We start from the raw sequence: 19,727 nt of genomic DNA, 5'->3' as shown, positions 1-19,727 counted from the left end.
TACACAGCACGAGGATTTAGCATTACTAGCAATGATTCATGGGCAATACAAAAGTTTGGTGCAATATATATTCCATAAATGTGTGGGTGCGCTCATTTATTTAAAATGATATACTATATACGATCTGTGAATAGCTAGCACATAGATCTGTGATTAACTAAATCACCACTCATTGCCACATATGTAGAATATATTAGGTACACGGTCCATATTGAAGCAAATTGGTTATCATTTTTTATATGCTCTTTCTCTAGCAAAGCAGATCAGATTCCGTAGAAATCAAATCAAACACATTCTTGTCATTGGGCGCCGCTCGATCAACCCTTTTTGTTCCTTTTGATTTTGTAGAGAACAAATTAAGGAAAGAAGAACACCCAAGTTTAGAACAAAAAAATCCTAGCTTTAACTCAGCGCACGACAAGATGCCAAAATATACTATTGTGCCGTCCGGAGTGCTATATATATGTGTATATGCTTCCCCCCCGGTCTACTGAAATCATCAGTCGACATGCATGTCCCTGTTGCAAAAGATATATTCCACACATATATATACTATTGAAGGTGCAGTTCATTCAGCTAGCCAAATCATCTACATGACTAAATAACAACTTGCAGATTACACCCAAAGAGCTTTTTTTAAAGAGTTTAGAAATGCATACGAAAAGGGTGATGGACTAGCATAGTATGCATGGCCCACATTTATCACCGGATTATAAATACCGGGTGATAATATCCAATATCTGCACCCATATTTTTATACAGTTATTTGTAACCAAAAATCAGTCGACTTAGATATAACAAAATTGATAAAATTAACGGGCCTTCCCAAACTGTCAGGGCCTGCATGTGTTTTCTTGTGATTTTCTCGTTGTTTGCGATTCTCTGTACACTTTCATGTACTTCGTCGTTGCAGTACACCATCGATCAACCGTAAAATTACGTGCACCGACGGACCGCCGACCCACAAGTTCCCTGATTTGTCACGGAGTATATTTTGCCAATGATTAAGCTTGTCTTGCCGTGCGGGTGAACATGTTATATCAGATCAGATCGACCGTGATGATCCACAATATATGTGAGATCTGTTATATGTGGATCACGTATTTCCTCTCGTTTCTAAATACTTGTTGCTGTTTTATTACAAACTAGTATTAAAACAGCGACAAAAATTTAGGAACGGAGGAGGAAGTACTTTTCATCGATTGATCGATCTCACGATTTTACGTGCACGCATCCACCATGAATGGATATCGATGAGATAACCGGCAACGATACAAATGCGTATATATATTGCCGGCCCAATATCCTCAGAAGATATAAAGAATAATTGTTCTAAAATAGCACGATATATATAAAGTTACCCGTCCTACGTTTTACAACGGAGTAGCTTGCTTATCACCTATATATAGAAAAACGTATACTAGCTCCTCCTGGATATATACATATATAGCATGCAGTTAATAGCTGGGCGAAGCTAATTTGGTGATGGCGTCGCGCATCCATGCATGCAAATTGTAGCGGCGGTATAGCTAGTGGTTGTTACACTTTGTTTGCATGCAGGGAAGAGGCCGTCCACGTCGCGCGTACGCACACGCCAAGGGAGCTGTATAGTAGTCCAAAGCAAAGGTCAGCGTGCCCAAGTTTCCTGCCGGGGACATGCATGCAATTCATGCATGGTAACCGAGGTCGGAAAATCAACGGCTGCATGCATGCATTCAAGTGCAACGCTAGCTAGCTTGTCATGGGAAAGGAAAACGAGGCACACTGGCTAGCTTGGCTTGGCTGGCTACGTATGCCGTTGCAACCCCTAGCTACAACAACGCTAATAGAGAGCAGGGGCGTAGCGCCCAGTATGGCAAGGTGTGGCACCTGCCATACCTTGTTTTCATGCATCGTTAGATTAGGATCCCTTCTAATTTCTGTTTTGTGGATGAGAATTGGAAAACGAGGTACTGTAGAAGATGGTGGTGTTTGGACCTTAGGTAGACAGTGGGCCTTTTCTTTTTTTCAGTTTGTGGCCATAAAAAAGGCCTAGTAATTATACCATCGATTTTCACGAATATTGTTGCCGTTTGCAAATTCTCGTCTTCCTCCTCAAACCCTCAAATCGGCAAAGCAACCGGCATCAGCGCATCACCGAACAAATATCCCGTCTGGCTACCCCTTGTGTCCTCACTCTCCCCGCGGCCCACGGACAACTGCGACCATTCCTCACATGGCGCCGCACTACAAGTCCACGACGAAGTCAAGCACTAGATTAAGCTGGTCTCAGAAATTTTATAATTTAGATGACACTATAGTGCATCCATATGTGACAAGTCGTTGTTATTGTTCTTTGCATGAACGTATTCGATAAATTGGTGGGGATTTTTGTTTGGGCTTTACTTAGCAAAATATGTTTCTATCAAAATATGTCCGCGCATAGATTATAGTTCTTGCCGTGTCAATTAAATATTCCAGTGGGGCTGCCTTTGTCGCCTATGCCTTGATTTCTATTTTTGTACTCTCGTAAATACTCAATGTTCTTCTGATCGAATGGGAATCGACTGCCTTTTATTTTAAAAAATATCGCATCTATACTTCAATGCATCTGTTAGTTTTACCATTGTGCCCATTATCACTCCCACGCTACCAATTTCGTCACACCAAAAATTTAGTTCGTCCTCCGCCACGGATAGAGAGTACAGCAGTAATTAACGGTGTGCGTACAAAGCTTTGGATCCTTTCCGATCGAGTTTGCAACGTACGTGTAGGTATATATAGGCGTCCATATACATCCATTGCTGCTAGATCGAGATCTGTATGGATGCTGCTGCCGTTGTCTTTTGTCAACACTCAACACCGGCGGCCGGAGACACGCGTCCCGGACGGACTGCAACGAAGAAGGGAAAACCTGGCAGGCAGCTATAGCGTGACGTACCGTTGCGCGACCGCTCACCGTCCATGTTAATTTGATCTACATGAGTACTATATCTATCGTCTGGGTCCGCGCGCGTGGAGCGTGTACGACTTGTGACGAAACGGTTTGACGACGTACTAATTAAGACCGGCCGGATGTTGCACATACTCAACGGTGAAACGGTTTGACGACTTGATGCAACGGGCGCATGCATGCATGGCTAATTTTATTGGAAATGGCTGTATTTCAGTCGCCGAAAATTTAAGAAAAAAAATCCGACATATTAAAATCATCGAACTACGATCTATATTTCATATATCTCTCCATCATTGTTTGTTCTTAACCTTGAAGCAAAAAATTAGATTAGCAACCAACTTATTCCTAACTACTCCCTCCATTTTATAAAAATCGGCATGGTCATGCCAACCTTTATTGAACTGATCGGAGTAGAAATCAGATGACCTAGTTAGTTACAATAAAATTCAATTTTATTCTAAACAAACACGGGCAGTTTTCTGTGAGCAACAAAAAATAAATAAAGACCGAATAATAATAATACATGCTCACTTTTTTCGTAAGATAAAAAAAAGCGACCGGATTGATTAATTGACCGCCGCGGCATCCGTGTTATTGGAGAGATGTCCGGTCCGGTGTCAGTGTCCGCGCGCGGCGGGGTGTTGCCTAGCTAAGCTGCGTTTGTGGGCCGGCCGGCCCCCCAGCAGCTGATGCCTGCCACGTACCGCGCCGCACCGGAGACCATCATCTTTTCTTCCTTTCGCGCGCTGCGATTCCCCGAACCCAGCCCCCATTAGCAAGCAGCTAGCGTGCGCTCACTGATCTCCTCTCTTCCTCTGGCACGGCGACCGACCCCATTAGCAGCCGGCAGCCGGCGCCGGGCCACCTCCACCGGTCCGTACCCAAAAGCTTGTTGCCGCGCGCGCGCCAAAAGCACACACACCACCACCATTACCAACGGTGGGACCGGAGCTCCACTCAGTAGCTCCCGTCGCCGCTCGCCACGTGCCGTGTCCTGCGGTGACGTGTCCCTCACCACCTCCGTGTCCACCATTCCACGGCCTGACGGCCATGGCGCCTTCGTCCCTACGTACAACCAACCTCCTTTATATACCCCTCCCTTCTCCCCCCTTCCCCTTCGACATCTTCTCATCCCTCCCCCATGAACCACTGCTACTATTTCTTGCTCTCCTTGGCTTGCTCGCTACCTGTTTGATTTAATTCCCACCTCGATCTTCGCCACCGATTGATCCATCCATCCGTATCAGACGAGATTAAGCTCCTGCTCCAGCTCCAGCTTCGACTCATAACAAGATGCCTCCCAACGGCCAGGGCCACCACCAGGCCGGCGCGCACCTCGTCGCCATGCCACCGCCAGCCTCCAAGATGGACTGCTTCTTGTCCTTCGTCTGCAAGCCACTAGACCTCCAGGTACATACACACACACACACACCGTGAATTGCTTCAGCATGCATCAAGCTGAAATTGAACCCCGTAATTGATCGATCCATCCATGCTTCTTCTTCCCTTTTGCAGTTCATCGACGTCACCTACCGCGTCAAGCTAGACCGAACCACATCCTCATCGACAAACAAGGATCAATCCCCAGGCCGCATCTCCTCGCACTCCGGCGGCACATCATCATCATCAACAACAGAGGAGCGCACAATCCTCAAAGGGATAACAGGCTCGGCCCACCCAGGCCAAATCCTGGCGATCCTCGGCCCATCAGGCAGCGGCAAGTCCACCCTCCTCTCCATCCTCGCCAACCGCAGCCTCTCCTCCTCCCACTCCGGCACCCTCCTCGCCGGCGGCCGCCCCTACACCCGCGCCACCCAGCGCCGGACAGGCTTCGTCGCCCAGGACGACATCCTCCACCCGCACCTCACCGTCCGCGAAACCCTCCTCTTCTGCGCCATGCTGCGGCTCCCTTCCTCATCCCCAACCAGATCCAAGCTCGCCGCCGCCGACGCCGTGATCTCGGAGCTCGGCCTCACCGCCTGCGCCGACACCATCGTCGGCAACGCCTTCGTGCGCGGGGTGTCCGGCGGGGAGCGGAAGCGGGTGAGCATCGGGCACGAGCTGCTGGTGGACCCTAGCCTGCTGGTGCTCGACGAGCCGACCTCCGGGCTCGACTCCACCGCCGCGGCTCGGCTCGTCGACACGCTCTCGCGGCTCGCGGCGGGTAAGGGGGGAGCCGGAGGATTTGCGAGGAGGACGGTGGTGATGTCGGTGCACCAGCCGTCGAGCCGCGTGTACAGGAAGTTCGATTCCGTCTTGCTGCTGGCCGAAGGGAGGTGTCTGTATCATGGGCCGGGGAGGGACGCCATGGAGTATTTTGGGTCCGTGGGCTTCCGGCCCGGGTTCCACGTTAACCCCGCCGACTTCATGCTCGACCTCGCCAACGGTGAGTAACTAAACAAAGCTCTTACTACTTCTGCTAATTAATAATCCTCCTTAATAATCACTTTCTCTCTGCTTCTAACTGTTTATACATTTTGGGTTTGTCTTGAGTTAAACTTTGTCGATTTTGACTGACTTTATAGAAAAACCACGAACATGCATTTTTGGTACTGTAGATTTATTGACAGCATGGGTCGTCAGGGAATGGAAACCTTGATTGCTTGACCGAAACGACTAAACAACAAAGGTGGAGAGTGGAGTGAAAGGCAGCAAGGAGCCAAATTAAGGATAGTGTGTGCTTAAATTAATGAGTAATGATGTGTTTATTGTTTAATTGTTCCCCCTTTTTAGCATATGGTGACTTGTGGCTGTGCTGGGTGATTAGATTAGATTAGACTAGTGAAGATGACATCTGCGGGAGACAAGTAAAACACCTGGTGATCGAGTCAGTGAGTGCGGATCAGTGCACCCAAATTAAGTGGAGTAGTACCCCAGGAAAAGGATTTTGGGAAAAGAAAAGAGACCGCACAGAGGAAAAAGAGTGGTGTGAGTGCCGTAGTGTGTGTGTGTTCTCTTCTCTCCTCTCCCTAGCTATAGCTTTTCTGCAGGAAAGCACTTTTTGGTTGTTACTAAAAGAAACTGAAAGAATTGGCACCTACCGGACACGTGTTAAGGAGGTTTGGATTAGTGGGGGCTGCACCCTCTTCCAGTATACCCTTCTTGATCACTTTAGACAGGAGGAATCCTTTCTTCGCTACAACTATTATTTTCATTTTATTTTTCCTCCCTTTAGATGATGGCCATCTTCCTTTTTGGCTGCTTGGCCAAGAAAAAATTTAATTGTTGGAGAAGATCAGAAAAAAAGATCTAAATAAAATCTAAAGGAGTACTAGGATTTCTTTTTCTTATTTTCGAAGTGAATGAATGATCGTTGTTTCTTAACTGAATGTTTGTTCGTTCGTGCAGGCTTTGCTCAAACAGAGTACAGCGATTCAGTATCTGACGCAGGAGGAGGCAACGTGAACGTGAAGCAGTCCCTGATCGCCTCCTACAACAGAGTCCTGGCCCCCAAAGTGAAGGCCGCCATGATCAACATCCACGCTTCCTCCACCAACGAGTCGCCGCAACCGGAGACGACGACCACAACGACGACGAGCAGCTCCTCCTCATCATCATGCCTCGGCAGAAGCAGCGGCGGTGGCGGCGGATACAGCACGAGCTGGACGAACCAGTTCACGGTGCTCCTCCGGCGGAGCCTCAAAGAACGCCGCCACGAGTCCTTCACGACGCTCCGCATCTTCCAGATCCTCTCCCCGGCACTCATCGCCGGCGCCATGTGGTGGCGCTCGTCCCCGACCCAGATCAACGACCGCATGGGGCTCCTCTTCTTCGTCTCCATCTTCTGGGGCGTCTTCGCGTCCTTCAACGCCGTCTTCGCCTTCCCGCAGGAACGCGCAATCCTGACCCGGGAACGCGCCTCCGGGATGTACTCGCTCTCCGCCTACTTCATGTCACGCATGGCGGGCTCTCTCCCCATGGAGCTGGCCTTACCCTTGCTGTTCACGATCGTGGTGTACCTCATGGCCGGGCTCAACCCGGCCCCGGTGGCCTTTGCGCTCACGGTGATCGTCGTCCTCGGCTACGTGCTCGTCGCCGAGGGCATGGGGCTGGCCGTGGGGGCTGTGGTCATGGACGCCAAGAGGGCGTCGACTCTCGCGACCGTCGTCATGCTCGCCTACTTGCTCACCGGCGGGTTTTATGTCAGGAATGTGCCCGTGTTCATGGCGTGGGCGAAGTATACTTCGTTCACGTACTACGGGTACCGGCTGCTCATTGCCGTGCAGTATGGCGGGGAGCTGAGGAGGTTGCTGCCGGCGGAGGCCGTGGAAGGGGAGGCGAGCACCGCGGTCTGCGTGGCGGCGCTCGTGGGTATGTTCTTCGGGTACAGGATCCTGGCTTACCTCGCGCTGCGAAGGATGATCAGGACGTGATGAATGGTCGATTCGGGGATCGAAGATCGATGAATTATTTTAATTAATTAGTGCAGCTAGCCCGTCCCGGCCCGGCCGGTCACCGGCGCCGGAGAAGAACCTGACAGGTTGGCAGGGCCGGGGGTACTGGAGGACTGACGGAAAGCTAAGGGGTTGGAAGTGTTGCCACGGCGATCGATCAACGAATCGGTCGACCTGGAGGAGTCTTCTTCTTATTCTCCTTGTCTTTTAGGAGTATTTCCTCCTTTTCGGCTTGCTGTTGGATCTTGGCTGTTGGTTTCTTTTCTCTGCATGGTGGATCCTCCGGCGAGTCAATTAATTATAGTTAATTAAATCTGGGGCCGGTGGTGTAAATGCATGATTTTCTTTTAGGACGGAACGGTCGATCCCGTGATTCGATTAGAAGAATAGAGTTGGCCCAGTTTATGAGTAAAAAACCGGGCCTGAAAACCGATACAAATTCACGGCTTATTCAAGGAAAGCCGTGCGAAAAACTCTGACAAAGAGCAAACACAGGAACCGAATAAACAAGCCGCAACCGCAAGGACGAAGACCTCCTCCGCTCCAACGACGCCGAACAGAGAACGGCTCCTTACGCCAGGAGAAGGTAGGCAGAGCGGGGCTTCTTCAATGACCGGAGCTAGAAGAGGTTGCCCTGCCGGGAACGGCTCGCGCATCGGCAAGCCCGTGTAGCACGAAGTCGCCTCTCTAGCCAGGACCACCGCAGGCAAACTCCGCCGCCAAACGAGGTCTCCAAAGGCAACGCCTCCAAGGAGGATGCGGCGTCCGAGGACGTCACCATTACCCGACCTAGAAACCGGATCAGAATTTTCGCTCGGAGACCCCTCGTTTGCGCAGGGTGGGATGTGGCGGAGCTGCACGACGACGCCTTCAAGAAGGAAGCGACGTCCGAGGACGCCGTCGTCGCCAGCACCGACCTCGTCGATGCTGGGTTTTCACCCGCAGCCACCAAACCCACCGCGGATAGAGCGAATAGCTGAGGCTGACCAGAGGCCACCACATCCCAGCGAGCGCCGACAAAGCTCACCGAACACCACGCGCTAAACCACCATCGGGCACCGGCCAGGGCGCCGCACCCGCCCCCCGCACCGGATCAGACTACGCCATCCTGGCCACACAATCAGTGGAACAGAGCAGCATGGCCAGGCCCGCCAGTCCCAGATCGGGCTCGCAACGAACCACCTCGCCAGGACGCTCCCGCGCCAGATCCGTCCACACAGCCCGCAGATCGAGCGCCACCATGGACGGATCCGGCCAAACAGGCGAAGGAACCAGCGCCCCAGCCACCCGAGAAAATCGGATGCCCCCGGCCCTGACGCCTCGCCGCCGGAGAGGGGCCCGCACCGGATCCGGCCGCCCCCTCCATGGATCCAGTGACCCACCACGCCGCCGAAGCCCACGCCACCCGCCTGCACATCGCGCCGCCACCTCGCGCCATGGGAGAGGAGATAGCGCCCCGCCGCCACCTTCCCCGGGCGCGCGCGGCTTTGCCGGTGCCCCCTCTGGTGGCGGCGAGGCGGAGGAGAGGAGGAGGCGGCCCTAGCTAGGTCGGGGAGGTGGGGTACCCCATGTCGTCGGAGGAGGGCGACGCGGGGGTCGCAAAGAACAAAATCTTTCAAGATGGACGGATCTAAAAAGGATGATTCTTGTTATCAGAGTGATTAATCAAATCAAAATCAGAAGGAGAGGGATCGGTAATTGAAATTGTAGCTAATCAACGAATGTGCCAATGCAAATTCCTTCCACTAGTTATATATTGAAAGGAACCACACCGCCCTATCTTTCTTATATACTGCGTAGCTAGATATGGCTTACTTGTCATTCTCACACGCTAAGTGCTTCTCCTAATTATTGGTCAATATATACGGGGTGATACTGACATGGACATATATATGCGACCTTACACGTTGCATATTGTGCTATACTAGTCTGTTGCGTTTCTCTCGCTTTTAAGCTAGCCGCTACTATTATTGTTGGTTTTGACGACATGTAGCCATCCTGCGAAAAGATGCTTTCTGTTAATTGGATCCCTAGCTACTACGTGTGCGATGTGTCTACACTAGTTAGTTTTGGAATTGCTTGGATCTCAGATCACCCAACGCTTAAGCTGGTGAAAAAAGAAATACAATTTATTTATATAGTAATTGCGCATATCTGGCAAGAACTTTGTTGTGGGCGCGTGCAAATTAGTCCCTTAACTTGCCATATTTGGAATGTGGCCCTAAAACTTGCTAGGGACGAGCCCGTCGTTGTGGAGGTGACATGTGCCACAATTAGGCACTAATCTTGTTATATGCAGAAAACCCCTGCACCTTGCGGGATATATAGATGGATTAGGTTTTTTCTTTGGGAACTGATTTTTCTTTCCTACGTACTCTCTCGGGCCCTATAAATTCTTTCGGAATTCTTTTTATGATTTTAATACAAATCTGAATTAAAACCACAACAAGAATTTACGAACGGAGGAATTACTGGTTTGTCTCTCCCGTCTCGCTGATCTGCGCGCTTATGGATCTCCACGGCTTGATCAGATAATCCGCTTGAGATAATATAAATCAGACTTAAACCTTAGATTTGATCGATAAAGGTGCAATTAACACTCTAGCCATCCAATTAACCACTGATTGGTTCTCTCTGTTTTCACATTTTGAAAATCCTGAGAATCAATTTGGTCCATGCATGCATGCATGCATGGGTCTGGAAACCAACATTTTGGTGGGTGCCGGCCGCTTGCTGAGGCGGAACATGCTGCGTGCGGAATGTGTGGGTTTGCTGCCTTTTTGGCTTTTTGATGTGCGCCCTTGCGTTTGCTGCACCTGACAAATTAGCTTTTCTCGTGTAGTCTTGCTGCTGCTGCACGTGGAAATCCTACGTATATGCTGTCGGTTCATGACATTGAAAGAACAATTTAAGCTAAGCTTTTCATAATGGCTGTGTTACCGACTTACCGTACCGAGAGAACCAGACGAAACAAGATTATATTTATAGAAATAATCCATCAACTCGAAATGGTCTCTCAATTGGTCAAATTGGATAATTTTAGTTTTCTATTGGCCGGATTTGACTGATTTAATTTGAATCCACATATATATAGCGTGGTTATTCTTTAGATTACTCCACGCTAGATGCAATGATACATAATCGATAGATCAAATAATGTATACATTTTCAAGTTCACGGGCCATTTTTTTGGGTGAACCAGACGCCATCGGGGCATGGGACGTGGAAAATTGTAGGGGAAAACTGCACAACGTGGAGTCAAAACCATTTAACTCCGGGTAAGAACCAAAAGTATCCAGTTTTCCCAATTGAGGACCATATATATACGATTTCGAGTTGAGTGTCTACCTACTTCTAGACAATTAGAAACAAAGATATACTTTTCTCAAAAAACTACAGCCTAAATTTACGTTTGCCGAAGGCTTGGTTTGTCTTGTCTTTTAGAGGAACAAATATTGACATCAACCACACGTATAATCATTTATTTTAACAAGCCCGTTTAGAAACCTCTGCATATGCATGCTCTCGTGTACTCATTAAACAGAAAGGGCGGATATTAATTAGTTACCACTCCTGTTAAGTTGGACGAATGGCATTTTTTAACATTTTGTTTGGCGTACGTGCGCCACTGTCTTAGTGATGTGCCACATCAGTACATCACTATATAATTAACCTGCAGGCCTGCTACTACTTAACAAAACATTAAACCTGCTTTCTGGATATGTATCATTTATATACGATCGTTGTGGGTCCGGACCTGACGTTTGGGCACAAGACCAACCAAAAGTAAAATTAGCTTAGATTATGCATGCATGGAAGGCATTAGTAAAAATATCAATATTGATCGTGGAGGCCCATGATAATATTAATATTACTAGTGTATCATTAAGGTAAATGACATGCGCAGTGATGTCATTTTCTTATCCCTTGAACAATTCGGAGAAGATTCCATGTAGAAGAACATGCTATAATGAATTGGCAATGGGGGCACAAAGAACAATTAAAGGTAAAGTGTGCCCCTTTTCAGTCTCTCTACATTTTCCAGCTAGCTTACGCCTCCCTGCTGGCCTACACAAGCTAGAGTGACTCAACAACACACTAGGCACTAGCTATAAAGGTAATTAAGTTGTTTAATTAATTAGCCAATCGAGTAGGAAGTAAGGGTACTACTAAACCTATAACCACCAAGCATTTTACTACCTCTGGTGAAAGTCACTAGCTAATTTGAGTATCGATCGGACATGTACTCTATGCTATAGTTAATTATCTAGTGGGGCTGTCTCTCATTTGCAGCCAGGTGGGTCGTATATACTAACATCCATGAGATTAGAGTTTGATACTCCTATAAATGTAGCACTTTGACCTCCCCATTGCTAATCTTTATTCTTTTTTATATATTCACTGATGACTGACCACACAATGACTAGTTTTGACACCTGGCATTAACTTACTCAGGTGTTGACTGTAACGACATACATGTTAAATCTAATTAACAATTTACCCGAGCTTGATTAGTGGCACTAGCTTTATAGCCAGGGACCATGACACCGGTTTAGGGTGGTTCGCTGAAGTATCTTAATTAATTTAGTTTAATTTATCGGTTGCGCATATTATCTGAACTTTTCTTTGAAAGTAATTTGTTGTGGAAATTCTACCAGATCTTTTGGTCAGACCAGTCATATGAGTTTAACATATATTTGACTCAGGCTGTTCTTTTAGAATGGATATTTGACTTGAGCTTGCATACGTTGCCCACAGCATTTGATTCGAGCAGACAAATATTCAATTTTGCGTTTTTACAAAATATCTCTCAACAATGTGTCAATAGTAGCTAGAGAACATATGGATTGATGCACCATCTTTCTGCGATCCACGCTCTTTAGGTTTTGAGGTATCAGTGTGTATCGATCGATGCTGAGGCCAGGAACTTGTCCTCCTTTAATTTTTGAAAAAAAAAAGATTTCTTCTGTCCCGCCGAGGTTGAAGGGACCAGAGAATTTGAGGTAACCAAGATATATAACCGGTCACTTGCCGGATGAGATTTTTTATCAAGTTTGAACGAATCAAGTACTACTAATCATAATGTTCAAATTTCGCACGGCATAATTCTTTCCGAGGGAACAAAATGACTAATTAAGCAAGTCTTGGAAACCTTGTGCACAACATATGCATTCCGAGAAGAGAGCATTAGATCCGCTAATAATTAAAGGGCACCTAGCCTAGCTAGCCAAGGAATCGTCTACGACAGCGTGAAGCTATAGGCTACAATAATCTAACAACGTATATTGGTAATTTGGTATCGTATGCCGGTATGCTTATGGAAATGTCCACCTTCCCAAAAATTGCCAGGACTGATCGATAGAACAGTACTCTACAGCTAGCCAAGATACGAGACATATCCTGCCTATACCCAAAAGCAAAGTGCTGACATATCCGAAGTACTGTGTAACGTGAACCAACCAATACGTATAGAAAAGAAGGCTCTTACGTATGTCTAGCTAGCGTATGATCCATATGTATGTGTCTTTTGTACTACAAGTGATCCGATACGATGGATGATTGGATGGTGCATGCATTTGCACGTTCCACGGCGAGGAGCCACTGTGTCCCCACCACCCAAAATAGTAAGAAAGAGTGCCGGCTGGATTATATTGTTGATCGGCAGCCCAGCCCGCCCCGGTCTCATTTTGTGGGCTCGGATAGAGTTATATATATAATATATCTCTGATCTTTGTTAGCAGCTTTTTTCTTCCATTATACGATATGCATGGTACACTAATTAACAGCGTGCACTGGCTATTACTCCATTTGTTCCATAATAGAAGTCGTCTATGCATTTCTACGTCCAACTTTGACCATCGGTTACACTAACAAAATGTGAATTATGCGTTATAAAAATTATACCACTAGATTTATATCTGAAAGACGTTTCCGACAGTATAATTTATTCACATTTAATTGGTCTAATTGGTAGTGAAAGCAAAATCTTGAAATGCGTGTGTGCCTTGTATTAGACATTTTCTACGGTACCCAATACTCCAATGGACTTAATGGAGTATTAGGAAAGGGTCTTATAATCTTTTCACGTTAAAAGAATCAATTACTCCTTTCCTTGTTTCCTGATCTATCCCGCTCGCGCCCCTCGTGCTGCCGGCCAGGCCGCGGGCACCATCCTACACTGGCGCCGCCGGCCGCGGCTGCCCTCCTCCCGTGCTGGCGCCGCCCTTGACGCGGCCTCCCTCCTCCAGCGCCGGCGCCGCGCTCCTCCAGCGTGCTCCCGCCCTCGCCGCAGCATCTGCCGACGTCCTCCTACAGCGGCCGGCGCCATCTTCACAGCGGCCGCCGCCGCCGCTCTCCCACCGATCCCTGTGACGTCTTTTCCTTTTCTCAGTACCGGACTGATTACGTTTGTACCCTTGTACCTCGATACTCCATCTATTTTTGGGTTGATACTCCGTTCATCAAACGTGGAGTGTTAGGGAGTAACGGTTGATCTGAGCCCTTAGATTAAAAAAACTGACGGTTCATATTAATTACAAGGTACTGTAGAATGGCTCTTATATTATGGAACGGAGGGAGTAGCTAGCAAGGAAATATTACCTTTCATTTCCAAACTGATGTTCTGAGATCAAACTTTTCTTTATTCAAATTTCTTCCGGTTAACACGCTAAGGTATTTCTTGAAATTGTTTTTTATAAACTTTCACTTAATATTAAAAAAAAGAGTAATGCGCAAATTTGCATATGGATGTGCAGACTTAAAATTGTCATCCGTTTTGAAGTAGAGTACTCAAGAATACTTAATTTCGAATGAATTAAAAGTAACACTTTTATCGGGCTTTTACTGTCGAGTGGCTTACCATTAGTTGGCTTTCATTGACTATATATTTGTTTAGTTGTTTCGACCGACCGGTCTAGTTTTTTAGCAGGTCTAGTGATGTGCTATAAAAAGAAGATCGATCGACCAATTATAATCGGCAACATATATAAGAGAATATGCAGAAAGTAAGTGTCCAATGAGCATAAAGGTTTCAGTCGGCACATGATTCTTCCAACTCGATATACTTAAAGTTGTGTCCAAGCTTATATATCTGTGAGGTGTACGGTAGATAGCTAGCATGCATTCATCTTAAGGCTTTTGGAATCAATGTATGGATCGTTGTCCGTTTCATTTCTTATCTTGCAAGGTGCATGCACATCTATCGCTTCATCGTACGTTCTCATAGGCATAGTGCAGTCCTTGGGCATATTCAAAGTGGGACTGATTAATTGTACCATCGATGCTATCTTCTTGTCACCAAAGTGTGGAAAATAATTGAGCGCCAAGTACATACGTACCCGTGGTGAAAAAAATAGCATATGATTTAAATAGAGAAAAAAATACAATGTGATATAGTATTATACGGAGTAGGATAGTAGTGTTAGTTATTAATTTATAGGAGTAGAGAACTGGAGATAAGTATCTCCAACGCTAAATTGGTAGACCTAATTATAATGTTTCTTATTAATTTACTAGATATACAAAAGAATCTACAGTAAGCCTGAACAAAATTTTGCACTTCTTTTTCCCATAAAAAACATTAATCAGTTGGGCATTTAGATGAGTGGTCGCGATCCTGCCAGCTTAGAAAGGAAGTGTCCAATAATTAAGCTCCGGTATAATCCTGTCCATGCAGAAAGCAATTAAGGTTGGAGGAGCCCAAGCTATCCACTACCACACAACGACACATATATATGCATGCATGCAGCATGCCAATAAGCTAGCTATAGCTGCACCTCAAAATTCTGAAGACATATTGTGCGTAGTACGAAGCTGACTAATCCAAGCACAAAGTGCCATAGCTAACTCTGCTTTACCTAAAGATCTGACGCACTCATTTGCTGTCGGACGCAAACACTTTTGCATGGCTGAACATTAAGCTAGCTAGCGTTGCAGATCGACGCAAGCATGTCAACCAAATTAATCAGATGTGATCAGATATGATCCCCCTATGGAATCAATTCTCGTCCACAAACCTAACAGATTAAAGCTGTTCATCATGAGACAAAATCTCTTCTCAAAAACTTTTTATCCCAAAGCTAGGTGTGTGATCGATGAACACACACATCGGTGTAAGTACTCTCCATCCTATACATGCATATGCTTTATCCCTGACCTTGGACGTAACGTGAGAAATGCCAGCTTAGCATATCGATCGTTGATCGATCCTGATACCATGCATATATAACGCAGTGCGGTCGAAACTTCCAATTTTCTCGGATGCAATTATCTATAAGAACCAGATCGACAATAAAGCTAACTTTAGTTTTCGCAGGTTTGACTCGGCAAAGACACAAAGGTACGTGCAAATTACTAGCGAAGAAAGCGAGCACGTAATCCGAGGCGGCGGGAGAGTGTGACGATCACCAATTAGTTGGCCGAGTGGCCTGAAAATATCTCGATACGTATTGGAGTAGCTAGTTGACGACATCTAGTAGTGGAGCACCAGTAAGTTTTTTTTCCCTTGAAAAATATATAATCGTGAGAGAACATATGGTGCTTCATGCGCTTACCGCAGGCTAGCTAGCTGCTAGGCCGTGTCAAGAGAAGAATCGATCAGACATCAGACTGGCATATTCTACTCCGTGCACGCATGCAAGCCGAAAATATCCTGAGATATTAAACCTACCGAACGTCCATGTAGGACTATAGGAGCTGCATGCTGTCAGTAATTCCTGCGCAAGTTTTTTAGCTTTCAGTTGTTAGCTAATAAGGAGGGCCATGCAAGCGTGTAGATGTCCACGTCTTGGCCCCGTTAGTTTGTTTTCGCATTCTGTTAGATAGAGTAGCCTTTCAGGGTCAGAGTAATTCCTGCGTGACGTCGTGGGATCTTGGCAGCACTTTCAGGGGATCGTGGGATGGCCTGCATGTAAGGGTCAGTTAGATCTTGTAACGACCATATAAATAAACGAGGAGAAAGAAGAAAAGTCGCAACGTTGTGGGCGGCGCAAATACTTGTCTCCCTTTCGTTTCCAGTTCACGAGAGAACGAGAGTTAGAACGAGAGAGTTTGGGAGTTCCGGCTGACACATGCATCCTCGCTCGCTGCACGCGTGCATGCATTATCCTGTTAATAACCTGAGATGTGCTGATAGAAATAGAATAATGCACCAACTTAACCTAGCTAGCTTGCACTTGCAGGTGTATGTTGGTGAATTGGGTTTTCCTTTTATAATCGAGTATATATATGTACACTATACGTCGGCCGATCGACACGTGTGCCCACAGCCCCACACGCCAGACCGAATGGTTCAACAGTACTACTAAATGCACGTTCCTGACAGAAAAAAGGCAGCACGTGGTATGATCTGTAGAGTGAGACATTGCTGAAAAAGAAAATAAAACGTTCCCTATATTAGTGGAGAGACCAACGACAGGGAAACCGCACAGGATCGATGGACACGTATAAATTAAAAACGATGGAGGGCATAAACCGCACGACGATATATCTCTGTCTCGTAATTCATGTCAAAATATTATATGTGTGGATATTTTTTTAGCAATACACACATTTATTTTTTAAAAATTTTGAAACAAGAATTAAGAAACGGAGTGAACATGTATATGTGTATGTGAAGCAAGAGGCCGGCCACTAATTATTAAAAGTTTCATCAGAATTCGATCAGATTAATTGTACAAATTAACTACTAAAAAAGAGAGTTACAGGTAATTGGTTAGAGCTCTTTTACGGTGATTGTCGAGTAATTTTCAGTACTTCCGTCAGAATTAATTATGTCCGTTGATCTGTACTTAGGGTTGTTTGTTTCCTTGGGTCGCAACTGCCTAATGGGCTGTTTTGTTTCCTGGGCCGCCTCTCATAGAATCATCGTCGTGAGCGTCACCATCACCCGCTTAAGCTGTCCTGCCTACAGCCTCGTCCAGTCCGGCGTCCTGACCACTGTCGAGCTCCACGCTAGCACCACCGCGGCCTCAGCCGCAGCCATCGTCCAGAGCTTCACCGCCATGGACGCCATCAAGCTTAATATGCTCGCCAGCGACCAGGTCCGCCCGTTGCTGCATGACCTCTAAACCTCCATGGGGAAGCTTGATCGGTACTGTCCTGCCGCCGGACTTGGAGGGGAAGGCCAACGTGAACGAGTGGCTCGCGGAGATACATAAGATGGGGGGTTGGGGACGAGCTCAATCACGGAGCAGCAGGCCAGGCAGCTCAACTTTGACCTGAATTCAATCGGCTTATAGTGCGTTCATGGCCTCCCTTCCAACTGCTGGCCTGTGAGCAGGTATCAACCTTTGATATTTTCGTGATAACCGACCAAATGGGACTATGGCAGCCACGTTAGCCACCTAGCTAATTTACCGCACGCAGACACCTAGCTAATTTACCGCATGCATCAAGGAAATAATAGGAAACACAAATCAGTTGCCGATTTTCCGGCTGGCTAGTTCGGCCTTTTTAGTTAAAAAATAAATCAATAATTCTGGCATTTTCCGGTACTTTTTAGTATTTTTGTTTTAATACTTTTAAGTACTTTCTATTTTTTTCACTGTTGGATCAATTAGGTTGGACGGTTTTTAAAATCGACAACCATCGTAAAACTTGTGAATTGGTTAACGTGCAACTTATATCGGTAGTGTAGCGGTGACTACTTTTGTCACGAAACTGTTTGTCTGGGCCGGTCTAAATTAATTCCGAAGAGAAGGCGAAGTTAATAACATACATGCATGTGCATGTCTCTCGTTTCAGCTACATGCAGTCATGCATGTTACTTTTCATCCCATCTAATCTGTCTCCGGACGATTTAATCAGAGAAAGCTGAAAACCGTCACGATAATGCATCAGTCTATTCATGTCCTGCTGCTTTTGATTACCATTAATCCTCACCAATCAATCAATCAATCAGTCGTGTCACACTCTGGCTCTCTGGCTCGCTCTCTCTTTTTTTTTCCTGGCTCGCTCTCTCTCCGTCTCCCTCCTCTGGTTCTCAACTGGGCTAGGCGGACTGGTCCAGGATTGTGGGCTGCGACGCCCCAGGCCCAATCGTTTGGCTAGGCCCCCGGCCGTGGCCCGTGTTGCCTACGTGTGTGAGTGTGTGTCTGTTTTTTTTTTTTTTACTTTTTTTACACGATTTTTTTTTTACTTTTTTACAACAATTTTTCCTTGTTCTTTTACTGTTAGTTTCACTGTTTGCTAGTGATCGAGGTAGCCTGCCGTGCGAACAAAAATCGAGCTGTGCATTTTGCATGCTTACACTTTTTGCGCTGGATAATCTTGTGCTACTTGCAGAAGACAACGGTCCGGAATAGTTTGGGCTAGGGCTAGCAATGTTACGATGATAATATGTGTGTATTCTCAGGGAAAAAAAAGGAGGAGAAAGGATCGGAACGCAGGCCTGTCTTGGGCCCCATAAAATGAAAATCACGTATTTTTTTTGAGCGAAAATGAAGATCACGTAAGCCAAAGATGGTATACTTCCCAGCCCATCAGATGGCTCACCGTCTGCACAATCGTGGGCCCAATATTCAGCCCAATGGGTCGGAAGATTCATCCCATTCAGGACGAAGTTGGATCACAGGAATCAGGATCAGGTCTGGTGGGGTTGCTCGAGAAGAACAGCAGGCAGCGGGATTACAGGATCAGGTTAGGTGTACGTGCATATTATGAACGAGAGCAGAGCAGAGCGTGCATCTGACTAATTTTTGGTTGATCAACTATATATCGAAACTGATTGCAGCTTGGTCCCGTCATCATACCAATTAATTAATTAAACTGATAGAAGCTTGGTTCGATCTCATGAATTAAATTACTCACTCCTGTCGACCCATCGGTTGTGTCACGCTCGAGCAGTTCCTTTTGCACGCAATATACTACTTCCTCCGTTCCATATTTCTCGTCGAAATATTACATATATAAAGACTTATTTTAGGAATAGATACATTCATTTTTGTTAAATCTGTGACAAGAATTATGAAACGGAGGAGTATATGCCTAGCTTAATTTGCTTATACTAATACCAATCTAAACAGCACACACAGCCAATTGATCAATTAGCTGAGCCGACATATAAGAGTAAGTAATCAGTAATCACAGGAACTAACTTAACTGTATTACACAGCAATTGAGGAGTAGTACACAACGAAGCACTAGTACTACTTGACTTGATCCATTGCAAAATGCTCAGCAGTCAGTAGTACTTACCATCAATCCTCGACCGTGCTTACGACAAGCGGAGTACACAAACAAAACACACCGGACGAAAGAAATCAGCAAAGATCAATCCGATTTCCTCCAATTCATTCATTCCACACAACAAAACCAACCAAGCTCTCCTGTGACAAGGGCAAGTCCACCGTGCAAAAGTCCCGGAGTCCCTTCCTGCCTGCCCTTTTACCACGCAGCCA

At 46.3% G+C, this 19,727-nt stretch overlaps 1 protein-coding gene across 1 annotated transcript; it reads left to right on the top strand.

The window, feature by feature from the left end:
• Positions 1-4,034: 4,034 nt before the first annotated feature.
• On the top strand, positions 4,035-7,662 carry LOC100833935 (ABC transporter G family member 25). The gene is made up of 3 exons (XM_003577729.4): positions 4,035-4,345; positions 4,451-5,321; positions 6,284-7,662. Exons 1-3 carry the CDS (start codon positions 4,229-4,231, stop codon positions 7,306-7,308), a joined length of 2,013 nt encoding a protein of 670 aa, XP_003577777.2. The 5' UTR covers positions 4,035-4,228; the 3' UTR covers positions 7,309-7,662.
• The last annotated feature ends 12,065 nt before the right edge of the window (positions 7,663-19,727 follow it).

This window comes from Brachypodium distachyon, chromosome 4, assembly GCF_000005505.3.
Source record: "Brachypodium distachyon strain Bd21 chromosome 4, Brachypodium_distachyon_v3.0, whole genome shotgun sequence".
Classification (NCBI taxonomy): domain Eukaryota; kingdom Viridiplantae; phylum Streptophyta; class Magnoliopsida; order Poales; family Poaceae; genus Brachypodium; species Brachypodium distachyon.
The sequence above is the reverse complement of the archived record's forward strand: the minus strand, read 5'-3'. Positions and strand labels throughout refer to the sequence as shown.

Bases quoted from the DNA above. Each gene is read 5' to 3' on its own strand.
- LOC100833935 (XM_003577729.4), top strand. From the start codon at position 4,229: ATGCCTCCCAACGGCCAGGGCCACCACCAGGCCGGCGCGCACCTCGTC. The intron at 4,346-4,450 runs GTACATACACAC...TCCCTTTTGCAG, and splicing joins GCAAGCCACTAGACCTCCAG to TTCATCGACGTCACCTACCG. The intron at 5,322-6,283 runs GTGAGTAACTAA...TCGTTCGTGCAG, and splicing joins CATGCTCGACCTCGCCAACG to GCTTTGCTCAAACAGAGTAC.